This window comes from Oncorhynchus gorbuscha, linkage group LG18 (genome assembly GCF_021184085.1).
Source record: "Oncorhynchus gorbuscha isolate QuinsamMale2020 ecotype Even-year linkage group LG18, OgorEven_v1.0, whole genome shotgun sequence".
In the NCBI taxonomy this organism is placed as follows: Eukaryota; Metazoa; Chordata; class Actinopteri; order Salmoniformes; family Salmonidae; genus Oncorhynchus; species Oncorhynchus gorbuscha.
In genome coordinates, this window is record NC_060190.1 from 77,148,656 (window position 1) to 77,161,991 (window position 13,336).

The 13,336-nt window shown below is 43.5% G+C and overlaps 1 protein-coding gene across 9 annotated transcripts in view; it reads left to right on the plus strand.

Moving 5' to 3' along the window:
* Positions 1 to 13,336, plus strand: part of LOC124004047 (dedicator of cytokinesis protein 3-like) — a 465,878-nt gene that overhangs the window by 385,786 nt on the left and 66,756 nt on the right. For 8 of the 9 annotated variants that reach the window (XM_046312789.1, XM_046312790.1, XM_046312794.1 and 5 more), the window contains 4 exons: positions 4,072 to 4,218; positions 6,701 to 6,799; positions 8,126 to 8,220; positions 10,688 to 10,763. In XM_046312789.1, coding sequence (XP_046168745.1) covers positions 4,072 to 4,218; positions 6,701 to 6,799; positions 8,126 to 8,220; positions 10,688 to 10,763 — 417 coding nt within the window. The remainder of the gene's footprint in view (positions 1 to 4,071; positions 4,219 to 6,700; positions 6,800 to 8,125; positions 8,221 to 10,687; positions 10,764 to 13,336) is intronic. The other variant, XM_046312792.1, reaches the window with a different exon arrangement.

Below are 13,336 nucleotides of genomic sequence, written 5' to 3' on the forward strand. Positions count from 1 at the left end.
CAGCTCTCTGGTAAACTCTCTCTAGTCTCTATCTTCTCCATCATCAAGACCAGCTCTCTGGTAAACTCTCTCTAGTCTCTATCTTCTCCATCATCAAGACCAGCTCATTTGGTAAACTCTCTCTAGTCTCTATCTTCTCCATCATCAAGACCAGCTCTCTGGTAAACCCTCTCTAGTCTCTATCTTCTCCATCATCAAGACCAGCTCTCTGGTAAACCTCTCTAGTCTCTATCTTCTCCATCATCAAGACCAGCTCTCTGGTAAACTCTCTCTAGTCTCTATCTTCTCCATCATCAAGACCAGCTCTCTGGTAAACTCTCTCTAGTCTCTATCTTCTCCATCATCAAGACCAGCTCTCTGGTAAACTCTCTCTAGTCTCTATCTTCTCCATCATCAAGACCAGCTCTCTGGTAAACTCTCTCTAGTCTCTATCTTCTCCATCATCAAGACCAGCTCTCTGGTAAACTCTCTCTAGTCTCTATCTTCTCCATCATCAAGACCAGCTCTCTGGTAAACTCTCTCTAGTCTCTATCTTCTCCATCATCAAGACCAGCTCTCTGGTAAACTCTCTCTAGTCTCTATCTTCTCCATCATCAAGACCAGCTCTCTGGTAAACTCTCTCTAGTCTCTATCTTCTCCATCATCAAGACCAGCTCTCTGGTAAACTCTCTCTAGTCTCTATCTTCTCCATCATCAAGACCAGCTCTCTGGTAAACCCTCTCTAGTCTCTATCTTCTCCATCATCAAGACCAGCTCTCTGGTAAACTCTCTCTAGTCTCTATCTTCTCCATCATCAAGACCAGCTCTCTGGTAAACTCTCTCTAGTCTCTATCTTCTCCATCATCAAGACCAGCTCTCTGGTAAACTCTCTCTAGTCTCTATCTTCTCCATCTAGTCTCTATCTTCCATCATCAAGACCAGCTCTCTGGTAAACTCTCTCTAGTCTCTATCTTCTCCATCATCAAGACCAGCTCTCTGGTAAACTACCTCTAGTCTCTATCTTATAATAATATAATAATATATGCCATTTAGCAGACGCTTTTATCCAAAGCTCTACCAACTGAGCTACACAGGACCACCCCATCTTCTCCATCATCAAGACCAGCTCTCTGGTAAACTCTCTCTAGTCTCCATCTTCTCCACCATCAAGACCAGCTCTCTGGTAAACTCTCTCTAGTCTCTATCTTCTCCATCATCAAGACCAGCTCTCTGGTAAACTCTCTCTAGTCTCTATCTTCTCCATCATCAAGACCAGCTCTCTGGTAAACTCTCTCTAGTCTCTATCTTCTCCATCATCAAGACCAGCTCTCTGGTAAACTCTCTCTAGTCTCTATCTTCTCCATCATCAAGACCAGCTCTCTGGTAAACTCTCTCTAGTCTCTATCTTCTCCATCATCAAGACCAGCTCTCTGGTAAACTCTCTCTAGTCTCTATCTTCTCCATCATCAAGACCAGCTCTCTGGTAAACTCTCTCTAGTCTCTATCTTCTCCATCATCAAGACCAGCTCTCTGGTAAACTCTCTCTAGTCTCTATCTTCTCCATCATCAAGACCAGCTCTCTGGTAAACTCTCCCTAGTCTCTATCTTCTCCATCATCAAGACCAGTTCTCTGGTAAACTCTCTCTAGTCTCTATCTTCTCCATCATCAAGACCAGCTCTCTGGTAAACTCTCTCTAGTCTCTATCTTCTCCATCATCAAGACCAGCTCTCTGGTAAACTCTCTCTAGTCTCTATCTTCTCCATCATCAAGACCAGCTCTCTGGTAAACTCTCTCTAGTCTCTATCTTCTCCATCATCAAGACCAGCTCTCTGGTAAACTCTCTCTAGTCTCTATCTTCTCCATCATCAAGACCAGCTCTCTGGTAAACTCTCTCTAGTCCGTACAAACAGGACAAATATAATTACATCACCTGGCGTCAGGTTCTAGTATGATTAACAGCCATTGGTCAGGTCTCCTTGTGTATGTGGACCGACAGGGAGGACTAACTATGTTATTATTATTATTATTATGAGCAACTGTGTCAAAGCAATCCTGACTCTCAATTTTAAACCATAACCATATTCGCTCTGGATTATGTTCATTCGCATTTAGGAAGTCTGTAGATGGTTCAACGCACCGGTTGATGACACTGTATAAGATACAGATGAAGTCGGAGGTTTACTTACACCTTAGCCAAATACAGATGAAGTCGGAGGTTTACATACACCTTAGCCAAATACAGATGACGTCGGAGGTTTACTTACACCTTAACCAAATACAGATGAAGTCGGAGGTTTACATACACCTTAACCAAATACAGATGAAGTCGGAAGTTTACTTGCACCTTAACCAAATACAGATGAAGTCGGAAGTTTACTTAACCAAATACAGATGAAGTCGGAAGTTTACATACACCTTAACCAAATACAGATGAAGTCGGAAGTTTACATACACCTTAGGCAAATACAGATGAAGTTGGAAGTTTACATACACCTTAACCAAATACAGATGAAGTCGGAGGTTTACATACACCTTAACCAAATACAGCAGATGAAGTCGGAAGTTTACTTGCACTTAGGTTGGAGTCATTAAAACTTGTTTTTCAAGCACTCCACAAATGTCTTGTTAACAAACTATAGTTTTGGCAAGTCGGTTACGACATCTACTGTGTGCACGACATAAGTCGTTTTTCCAACAATTGTATACAGACAGACTATTTACACTTATAATTCACTGTATCACAATTCCAGTGGGTCAGAAGTTTGCATACACAAAGTTGACTCTGCCTTTAAACAGCTTGGAAAATTCTAGAAAATTATGTCATGGCTTTAGAAGCTTCTGACAGGCTAATTGACATCATTTGAGTCAAGTGGAGGTGTACCTGTGGATGTATTCCAAGGCCTACCTTCAAACTAAGTGCCTCTTTGTTTGACATCATGGGAAAATCAAAAGAAATCAGCCAAGACCTCAGAAAAAAAATTGTAGACCTCCACAAGTCTAGCTCATCCTTGGGTGCAATTTCCAAACGTCTGAAGGTACCATGTTCATCTGTACAGACAATAGTACGCAAGTATAAACACCATGGGACCACGCAGCCGTCATACCGCTCAGGAAGGAGATGCATTCTGTCTCCTAGAGATTAACGTACTTTGGGGCGAAAAGTGCAAATCAATCCCAGAACAACAGCAAAGGACCTTGTGAAGATGCTGGAGGAAACAGGTACAAAAGTATCTATATCCACAGTAAAACGAGTCCTATATCGACGTAACCTGAAAGGCCGCTCAGCAAGGAAGAAGCCAATGCTCCAAAACCGCCATACAAAAGCCAGACTACGGTTTGCAAATGCACATGGGGACAAATATGGTACTTTTTGGAGTAATGTCCTCTGGTCTGATGAAACAAAAATAGAACTGTTTGGCCATAATGACCATTGTTATGTTTGGAGGAAAACGGGGGAGGCTTGCAAGCCGAAGAACACCATCCCAACCATGAAGCACGGGGGTGACAGCATCATGTCGTGGGGGTGCTTTGCTGCAGGAGGGATTGGTGCACTTCACAAAATAGATGGCATCATGAGGAAATGAAAATTTTGTGGATATATTGAAACAACATCTCAAGACATCAGTCATGAAGTTAAAGCTGGAGTAAAGATGTTTTTCATGTACAGTAGGATTCCTGTGGTCTTCCTGGAGGTCTTCATGTACAGTAGGAATCCTGTGGTCTTCCTGGAGGTCTTCGTGTACAGTAGGATTCCTGTGGTCTTCCTGGAGGTCTTCGTGTACAGTAGGATTCCTGTGGTCTTCCTGGAGGTCTTCGTGTACAGTAGGATTCCTGTGGTCTTCCTAGAGGTCTTCGTGTACAGTAGGATTCCTGTGGTCTTCCTGGAGGTCTTCGTGTACAGTAGGATTCCTGTGGTCTTCCTGGAGGTCTTCGTGTACAGTAGGATTCCTGTGGTCTTCCTGGAGGTCTTCGTGTACAGTAGGAATCCTGTGGTCTTCCTGGAGGTCTTCGTGTACAGTAGGAATCCTGTGGTCTTCTTCACCCAGGAGAGGGTACACATTGATTTCCCATGTATTCATATCTCCCCCTAGGACACCCCAGTGCAGGAGGAAGTAGAGATGATGGTGGAATCTCTCCTGGATGTGCTTCTCCAGACCCTGCTGGCCATCATGACCAAGTCTCAGTCCCAGGAGGCGGTAAGAGGCCATCGCTGCCCGCAGTGCACGGCTGAGATCACTGTTAGTAACTAACAATCTGCTTCTACTATCCATCCTACTTCATCCTCCTCTACTCTCCAAACTTCCTCTCAATCTCTCTTCATCAACCCGGTCCTACTCATCTCTATTTTCCCCGTCACTTCCCCCACTCCTGTCTCTACATGTTCCCCCCTCACTACTCCTGTCTCTATATGATTCCCCTCACTACTCCTGTCTCTACATGTTCCCCCCTCACTACTCCTGTCTCTATATGATTCCCCTCACTACTCCTGTCTCTATATGATTCCCCTCACTAGTCCTGTCTCTATATGATTCCCCTCACTACTCCTGTCTCTATATGATTCCCCTCACTACTCCTGTCTCTATATGATTCCCCCCTCACTACTCCTGTCTCTATATGATTCCCCCTCACTACTCCTGTCTCTATATGATCCCCCCTCACTACTCCTGTCTCTATATGATTCCCCCTCACTACTCCTGTCTCTACATGTTCCCCCCTCACTACTCCTGTCTCTATATGATTCCCCTCACTACTCCTGTCTCTATATGTTCCCCCTCACCACTCCTGTCTCTATATAATTCCCCCCACTGTCTCTATTTGATTTCACCTCCTGTTCTATTGTTCCCAGCGTCTCTCATAACCCTGTCCAGTTTCACTACTCCTGTCTATTAGGAGTGTTTTCAGAGGAATGCAGTCAAATAAAAGACTCACAGTAATACAAGTATGAGGCCTAAGCATGTTTTTTTGTCTCTACATTTATTTGTTCTAATATTTTTTTATCAATGTTTACTCCTGTCTTTTTCCCCCTCACTCCTGTCTCTTATGGAACTCAGTAACTAAACTGAATGCAGTAACTAAACTAATCTGAATACAGTAATGTTTAACTAAGCTGAATCCAGTCTCTACATGTTCCCCCTCAATGCAGTCCCCTAAACTAAACTGAATTCATTGTGTAACTCAAACCCTGTACCAGTTTGAATACATTAACTAAATTAATCAGAGGAATGCAGTCAAATAAAAGACTCACAGTAATACAAGTATGAGGCCTAAAGCATTTTTTTGCATTTATTTGTTGAATATTTTTTATCAATTTAGTTTTTCTCACTGTTAGGAACTCAGTAACTAAACTGAATGCAGTAACTAAACTAAGCTGAAATCAGTAACTAAACTAAGCTGAATACAGTAACTAAACTCAGCTGAATACAGTAACTAAACTGAATACAGTAACTAAACTGAATACAGTAACTAAACTAAGCTGAATACATTAACTAAATTAATCTGAATACAGTAACTAAACTAAGCTGAATACAGTAAGTAAGCTGAATACAGTAACTAAACTAAGCTGAACTCAGTAACTAAGCTGAATACAGTAACTAAACTAAGCTGAATACAGTAAGCTGAATACAGTAACTAAACTAAGCTGAACTCAGTAACTAATCTGAATACAGTAACTAAACTAAGCTGAATACAGTAAATAATCTGAATATGGTAACTAAACTAAGCTGAAAACAGTAACTAATCTGAATACAGTAACTAAACTAAGCTGAATACAGTAACAAAACTAAGCTGAAAACAGTAACTAAACTAAGCTGAAAACAGTAACTAAACTAAGCTGAATACAGTAACTAAACTAAGCTGAAAACAGCAACTAAACTAAGCTGAAATCAGTAACTAAACTAAGCTGAATACAGTAACTAAACTAAGCTGAATACAGTAACTAAGCTGAATACAGTAACTAAGCTGAATACAGTAACTAAACTAAGCTGAATACAGTAACTAAACTGAATACAGTAACTAAACTAAACTGAATACAGTAACTAAACTAAACTGAATACAGTAACTAAACTGAATACAGTAACTAAACTAAACTGAATACAGTAACTAAACTAAGCTGAAAACAGTAACTAAACTAAGCTGAAAACAGTAACTAAACTAAACTGAAATCAGTAACTAAACTAAGCTGAAATCAGTAACTAAACTAAGCTGAATACAGTAACTAAACTAAGCTGAATACAGTAACTAAGCTGAATACAGTAACTAAGCTGAATACAGTAACTAAACTAAGCTGAAAACAGTAACTAAACTAAGCTGAATACAGTAACTAAACTGAATACAGTAACTAAACTAAACTGAATACAGTAACTAAACTAAGCTGAAAACAGTAACTAAACTAAGCTGAAAACAGTAACTAAACTAAGCTGAATACAGTAACTAAACTAAGCTGAATACAGTAACTAAGCTGAATACAGTAACTAAGCTGAATACAGTAACTAAACTAAGCTGAATACAGTAGCTAAACTAAGTTGAATGATGTAACTAACTTACTAAGTAACTAAACTATCTTACAGTTATCCTTTGAAACATACCCTTATCCAATCATCTCCCTTCATCCTTCGTTATCCTAACCCCCCTTCTTCCCCATCTGTGTTTTCATTGGTCATTGGGTGGCTCGCATTGCACTATGATTGGCTGACATGTGTGTGCCTGTGTCCTCATTGGCAGGGAGAATATGTGTCCTGCCTCCTATCCCTGCTGCGTCAGATGTCTGACATCCACTTCAACCATCTACTGGACAACTTCCAGAGCAAAGAGGAAGTCAAGGTGAGACTGTCTCAATGTCCTCCTCTTCCACTGACCTGAAAGAATGTGATGCGATTCATGAATTTATCAGCCTAAATGCTGAGTTTCCATTTTGTTTTCTCCTGTCATATCTTTTCCAATCAGTGCAGATGAAGGGGAGGAGAGGACAGATGTGTAGTCATGGTTGAACTGCCATATTGGTTTTGTTCCAGTGTTCTGGCCTGGTATATATGCCATTTAGCAGACGCTTTTATCCAAAGCGACTTACAGTCATGTGTGCATACATTCTACGTATGGGTGGTCCCGGGGATCGAACCCACTACCCTGGCGTTACAAGTGCCATGCTCTACCAACTGAGCTACATAAGGACCATGGTTAAGGTCATGGTTAAGGACACACATGACTCTCTCTCTGTCTCTCTCTCTCTGTATATATATATATATACAGTGTTGTAACAATGTACATATGGTTAAAGTACACAAGGGAAAATAAATAAGCATAAATATGGGTTGTATTTACAATGGTGTTTGTTCTTCACTGGTTGCCCTTGTCTCGTGGCAACAGGTCACACATCTTGCTGCTGTGATGGCACACTGTGGTATTTCACCCAGTAGATAGGGGAGTTTATCAACATTTGATTTGTTTTCGAATTCTTTGTGGATCTGTGTAATCTGAGGGAAATATGTCTCTCTAATATGGTCATACATTGGGCAGGAGGTTAGGAAGTGCAGCTCAGTTTCCACCTCATTTTGTGGGCAGTGAGCACGTAGCCTGTCTTCTCTTGAGAGCCATGTCTGCCTACGGCGGCCTTTCTCATTAGCAAGGCTATGCTCACTGAGTCTCTACATAGTCAAAGGTATTCTGCCACGGTGTACTCTCTGTTTAGGGCCAAATAGCATTCTAGTTTGCTCTGTTTTTTGTTACTTCTTTCCAATGTGTTAGGTAATTATCTTTTTATTTTCTCATGATTTGTTTGGTTTTAATTGTGCTGCTGTCCTGGGGCTCGGTGGGGTGTGTTTGTGTTTGTGAACAGAGCCCCAGGACCAGCTTGCTTAGGGGACTCTTCTCCAGGTTCATCTCTCTGTAGGTGATGTCTTTGTTATGGAAGGTTTGGGAATCGCTTCCTTTTAGGTGGTTGTAGAATTTAACAGCTCTTTTCTGGATTTTGATCATTAGTGGGTATCGGGCCTGATTTTGCTCTGCATGCATTATTTGGTGTTCTACGTCTCTCTCTCTCTCTCTCTCTCTCTCTCTCTCTCTCTCTCTCTCTCTCTCTCTCTCTCTCTCTCTCTCTCTCTCTCTCTCTCTCTCTCTCTCTCTCTCTCTCTCTCTCTCTCTCTCTCTCAGGAGTTCCTTCTGAAGATATTCTGTGTGTTTCGTAACCTGATGAAGCTCACTATTTTTCCTCGGGACTGGAACGTGATGAGGCTGCTAACCAGCAAGTAGGTCATACTGAACACACACACATACACAGGACTGGAACGTGATGAGCTGACCAGCAAGTACATCTCCATGTGGCTCCCATCCCTCTTTCCACACCTGCACCCATCCCTCTTTCAAACCTCCTCCCATCCCTCTTTCAAACCTCCTCCCACCCCTCTTCCACACCTCCAATCACTCTTCCACACCTGCACCCATCCCTCTTTCAAACCTCCTCCCACCCCTCTTCCACACCTCCCATCCCTCTTCGACACCTACCATCCCTCTTCCACACCTCCAACCCCTCTTCCACACCTCCCATCCCTCTTCCACACCTCCTCCCATCCCTCTTTCAAACCTCCTCCCATCCCTCTTCCACACCTCCTCCCATCCCTCTTTCACACCTCCTCCCATCCCTCTTCCACACCTCCAATCACTCTTCCACACCTCCAACCCCTCTTCCACACCTCCCATCCCTCTTCCACACCTCCTCCCATCCCTCTTTCAAACCTCCTCCCATCCCTCTTCCACACCTCCTCCCATCCCTCTTTCACACCTCCTCCCATCCCTCTTCCACACCTCCAATCACTCTTCCACATCTGCACCCATCCCTCTTTCAAACCCCCTCCCACCCCTCTTCCACACCTCCCATCCCTCTTTCACACCTCCAACCCCTCTTCCATACCTCCCATCCCTATTCCACACCTCCCATCCCTCTTCCACACCTCCCATCCCTCTTTCACACCTCCAACCCCACTTCCACACCTCCCATCCCTATTCCACACCTCCCATCCCTCTTCCACACCTCCCATCCCTATTCCACACCTCCCATCCCTCTTCCACACCTCCCATCCCTCTTTCAAACCTCCTCCCATTCCTCTTTCAAACCTCCTCCCACCCCTCTTCCACACCTCCCATCCCTCTTCCACAACTCCCACCCCTCTTCCACACCTCCCATCCCTCTTCCACACCTCCCATCCCTCTTTCACACCTCCCACCCCTCTTCCACACCTCCCACCCCTCTTCCACACCTCCCATCCCTCTTCTACACCTCCCATCCCTCTTCCACACCTCCAACCCCTCTTTCACACCTCCATCCCCTCTTCCACACCTCCAACCCCTCTTCCACACCTCCAACCCCTCTTTCACACCTCCAACCCCTCTTCCACACCTCCTCCCATCCCTCTTCCACACCTCCTCCCATCCCTCTTCCACACCTCCCATCCCTCTTCCACACCTCCCATCCCTCTTCCACACCTCCCATCCCTCTTTCACACCTCCAACCACTTTTGCACACCTCCCATCCCTCTTCCACACCTCCTCCCATCCCTCTTCCACACCTCCTCCCATCCCTCTTCCACACCTCCAAACCCTCTTCTACACCTCCAACCCCTCTTCCACACCTCCCATCCCTCTTCCACACCTCCCATCCCTCTTTCACACCTCCTCCCACCACTCTTCCACACCTCCCACCCCTCTTCCACACCTCCCATCCCTCTTCCACACCTACCATCCCTCTTCCACACCTCCTCCCATCCCTCTTCCACACCTCCAACCCCTCTTCCACACCTCCCCCCCCTCTTCCACACCTCCTCCCATCCCTCTTTTCACACCTGCATACCTGGTCTGTTTGTACAAGGCAAAGTTCCCACTCACCTTTCCGTGGATAAATGTGGTTTTCGCTTTCAGTTTGGCATGTAATGCTGCCATCTGTCTACGGTTTTTAGTTTGCATAAGTTCTAATCGTCACAGTGGGAACAACATCCTCAATGCACTTCCTGAGGAACTGTATACGTCAATACTATTCTCAGTGACAGCTACGGAACATTTCCCAAAACAATCTCGATGCACAGATTCCGATTGGTCAGAACAGTCCTCCTTATAGGAGGGGAGGTAGAAAAATGGAGGCGTGATCTGATTGGAGGAATTTTCGCTCAGATTTCCTTTATTGAAATCCCCAGCTCCAATAAATGCAGTCTCAGGATATAAATAATAAATATGTGGTTTACAGTGTACACAATGTCCAGAGGGATTCCTCTGGGGGGGGGTAATGTCCAGAGGAATTCCTCTGGGGGTGGGGGGTAATGTCCAGAGGAATTCCTCTGGGGGGTAATGTCCAGAGGAATTCCTCCGGGGGTAATGTCCAGAGGAATTCCTCTGGGGGTGGGGGTAATGTCCAGAGGAATTCCTCTGGGGGTGGGGGGGTAATGTCCAGAGGAATTCCTCTGGGGGGTTATGTCCAGAGGAATCCCTCGGGGGGGCGTGGTGTTCCGGCTTGGGGTGGGGGGGAGGGGTAATCCTCTCTCGGGAGGTAATGTGCTCAATTACCTGCAATACATGGTAATATATTATAAAGTTTTCTAAAACATATTCTGAAGAATCCCCATTGTAAGTGATCATCCACAAAATGGCGTCAGAATGTATCAATAATTAGCTGTTTCAAAAACCGTTTAACAGTTCTGTACTTATCGCTGGTGTTTCTCCCTCTAGCACCATAGTGACAACTGTCCAATATCTGTCCCCGGCTTTGCACAAGAACTTCACCGAGGCTGACTTTGAATTCAAGGTGCGTGACTTTAACAGAGTGGCACACACACACACACACACACACACACACACACACACACACACACACACACACACACACACACACACACACACACACACACACACACACACACACACACACACACACAGATGGAGAGCGAGTGAGCTGGTGTGTTGCTGCAGGCCACGCCAGAGTGACACACACACACACACACACACACACACACACGCAAGTCTTGTCCTTGAGGCAGAACAGAGCACTTTCCGCTAGATGGGCCAGCTGCAAAATCAAAATTGTCTATGTTGTAAAAATTAATGAACCCCGTAGAGTTATTGCCCCCCCTGTGGAAATCAAATTAGCATAATTAAAAATCATTCAGTTTAAGATAGAGATATCGTTGTTTTTTTAGCATGCATCTCAATCTGCAGTAAAAGGTGACAGAGATGTTTGTCAGAGCATGAGACATCCCCGGAAATCGGATTTCTCACAAAACCGTCTGTAGCGCCCCAACAGTTCGGGCTACACACTAATATGACACCTCTGTGGTTAAGGTGAGACTCTCATGAATACGAACACGACGGTAGTCTCACAAGACTCGTAATGAATGTCCCCTGGTACCAGTTGAAAAAATAAATGGAGGTATAGATGGAGACTGTTTTAGTGACAAAAATAACAAGGCAAAAAAAATGTCTCCTGATCTTTCTTATTTCTCTCAGGTATAGGAGAGACACTTCAGAACAAACTTCCTTTAGATTTAATATCTGTTATTCAATGTGTTTCTATTGGCTAATAGCAGTAAGGACTATCTGTTATTCAATGTGTTTCTATTGGCTAATAGCAGTAAGGACTATCTGTTATTCAATTGGCTAATAGCAGTGAGGACTATCTGTTATTCAATGTGTTTCTTTTGGCTAATAGCAGTAAGGACTATCTGTTATTCAATGTGTTTCTAGCAGTGAGGACTGTCTGTTATTTGTAAGGACTATCTGTTTTTCAATGTGTTTCTAGCAGTAAGGACTATCTGTTATTCAATGTGTTTCTATTGGCTAATAGCAGTAAGGACTGTCTGTTATTCAATGTGTTTCTATTGGCTAATAGCAGTAAGGCTAAAATGTTGTATCAAATGTTATTCAATGTGTTTCTATTGGCTAAAATTCCAAATCAAATATCAAATGACTATCTGTTATTCAATGTGTTTTAATCCCTAATAGCAGTCTATCTGTTATTCAATGTGTTGCTATTGGAATAGCAGTAAGGACTGTCTGTTATTCAATGTGTTTCTATTGGCTAATAGCAGTAAGGCTAAAATGTTGTATCAAATAATTATTATATATTTTTTCATATTCTCCTAAAATTCCAAATCAAATATCAAAATGATCAGTGTACGACGTTCTTAATCCCTCTCTCCCGGCATGGACAAGGCTTAAACTATTATGGGTGAATTTAAGGTTAGGCATTAGCATTAGCAGTGTAGTTAAGGTTAGGCATTAGCATTAGCAGTGTAGTTAAGGTTAGGCTAGTTGAGAACAAGTTCTCATTTGTAACTGCGACCTGGCCAAGATAAAGCATAGCAGTGTGAACAGACAACACAGAGTTACACATGGAGTAAACAATTAACAAGTCAATAACACAGTAGAAAGAAAAGGGGAGTCTATATCTAACGTGTGCAAAAGGCATGAGGAGGTAGGCGAATAATTACAATTTTGCAGATTAACACTGGAGTGATAAATGATCAGATGGTCATGTACAGGTAGAGATATTGGTGTGCAAAAGAGCAGAAAAGTAAATAAATAAAAACAGTATGGGGATGAGGTAGGTGAAAATGGGTGGGCTATTTACCAATAGACTATGTACAGCTGCATCGATCGGTTAGCTGCTCAGATAGCTGATGTTTGAAGTTGGTGAGGGAGATAAAAGTCTCCAACTTCAGCAATTTTTGCAATTCGTTCCAGTCACAGGCAGCAGAGTACTGGAACGAAAGGCGGCCAAATGAGGTGTTGGCTTTAGGGATGATCAGTGAGATACACCTGCTGGAGCGCGTGCTACGGATGGGTGTTGCCATTGTGACCAGTGAACTGAGATAAGGCGGAGCTTTACCTAGCATGGCCTTGTAGATGACCTGGAGCCAGTGGGTCTGGCGACGGATATGTAGCGAGGGCCAGCCGACTAGAGCATACAAGTCGCAGTGGTGGGTGGTATAAGGTGCTTTAGTGACAAAACGGATGGCACTGTGATAAACTGCATCCAGTTTGCTGAGTAGAGTGTTGGAAGCAATTTTGTAGATGACACCCCAGTGTAGTTAAGGTTAGGCATTAGAATTAGCAGTGTAGTTAAGGTTAGGGTTAAGGTTAGGCATTAGCATTAGCAGTGTAGTTAAGGTTAGGCATTAGCATTAGCAGTGTAGTTAAGGTTAGGCATTAGCATTAGCAGTGTAGTTAAGGTTAGGGTCAAGGCATTAGAATTAACAGTGTAGTTAGGGTTAAGGTTAGGGCATTAGAATTAGCAGTGTAGTTAGGGTTAAGGTTAGGGTTAAGGTTAGGGCATTAGAATAAACAGTGTAGTTAAGGTTAAGGTTAGGCATTAGCATTAGC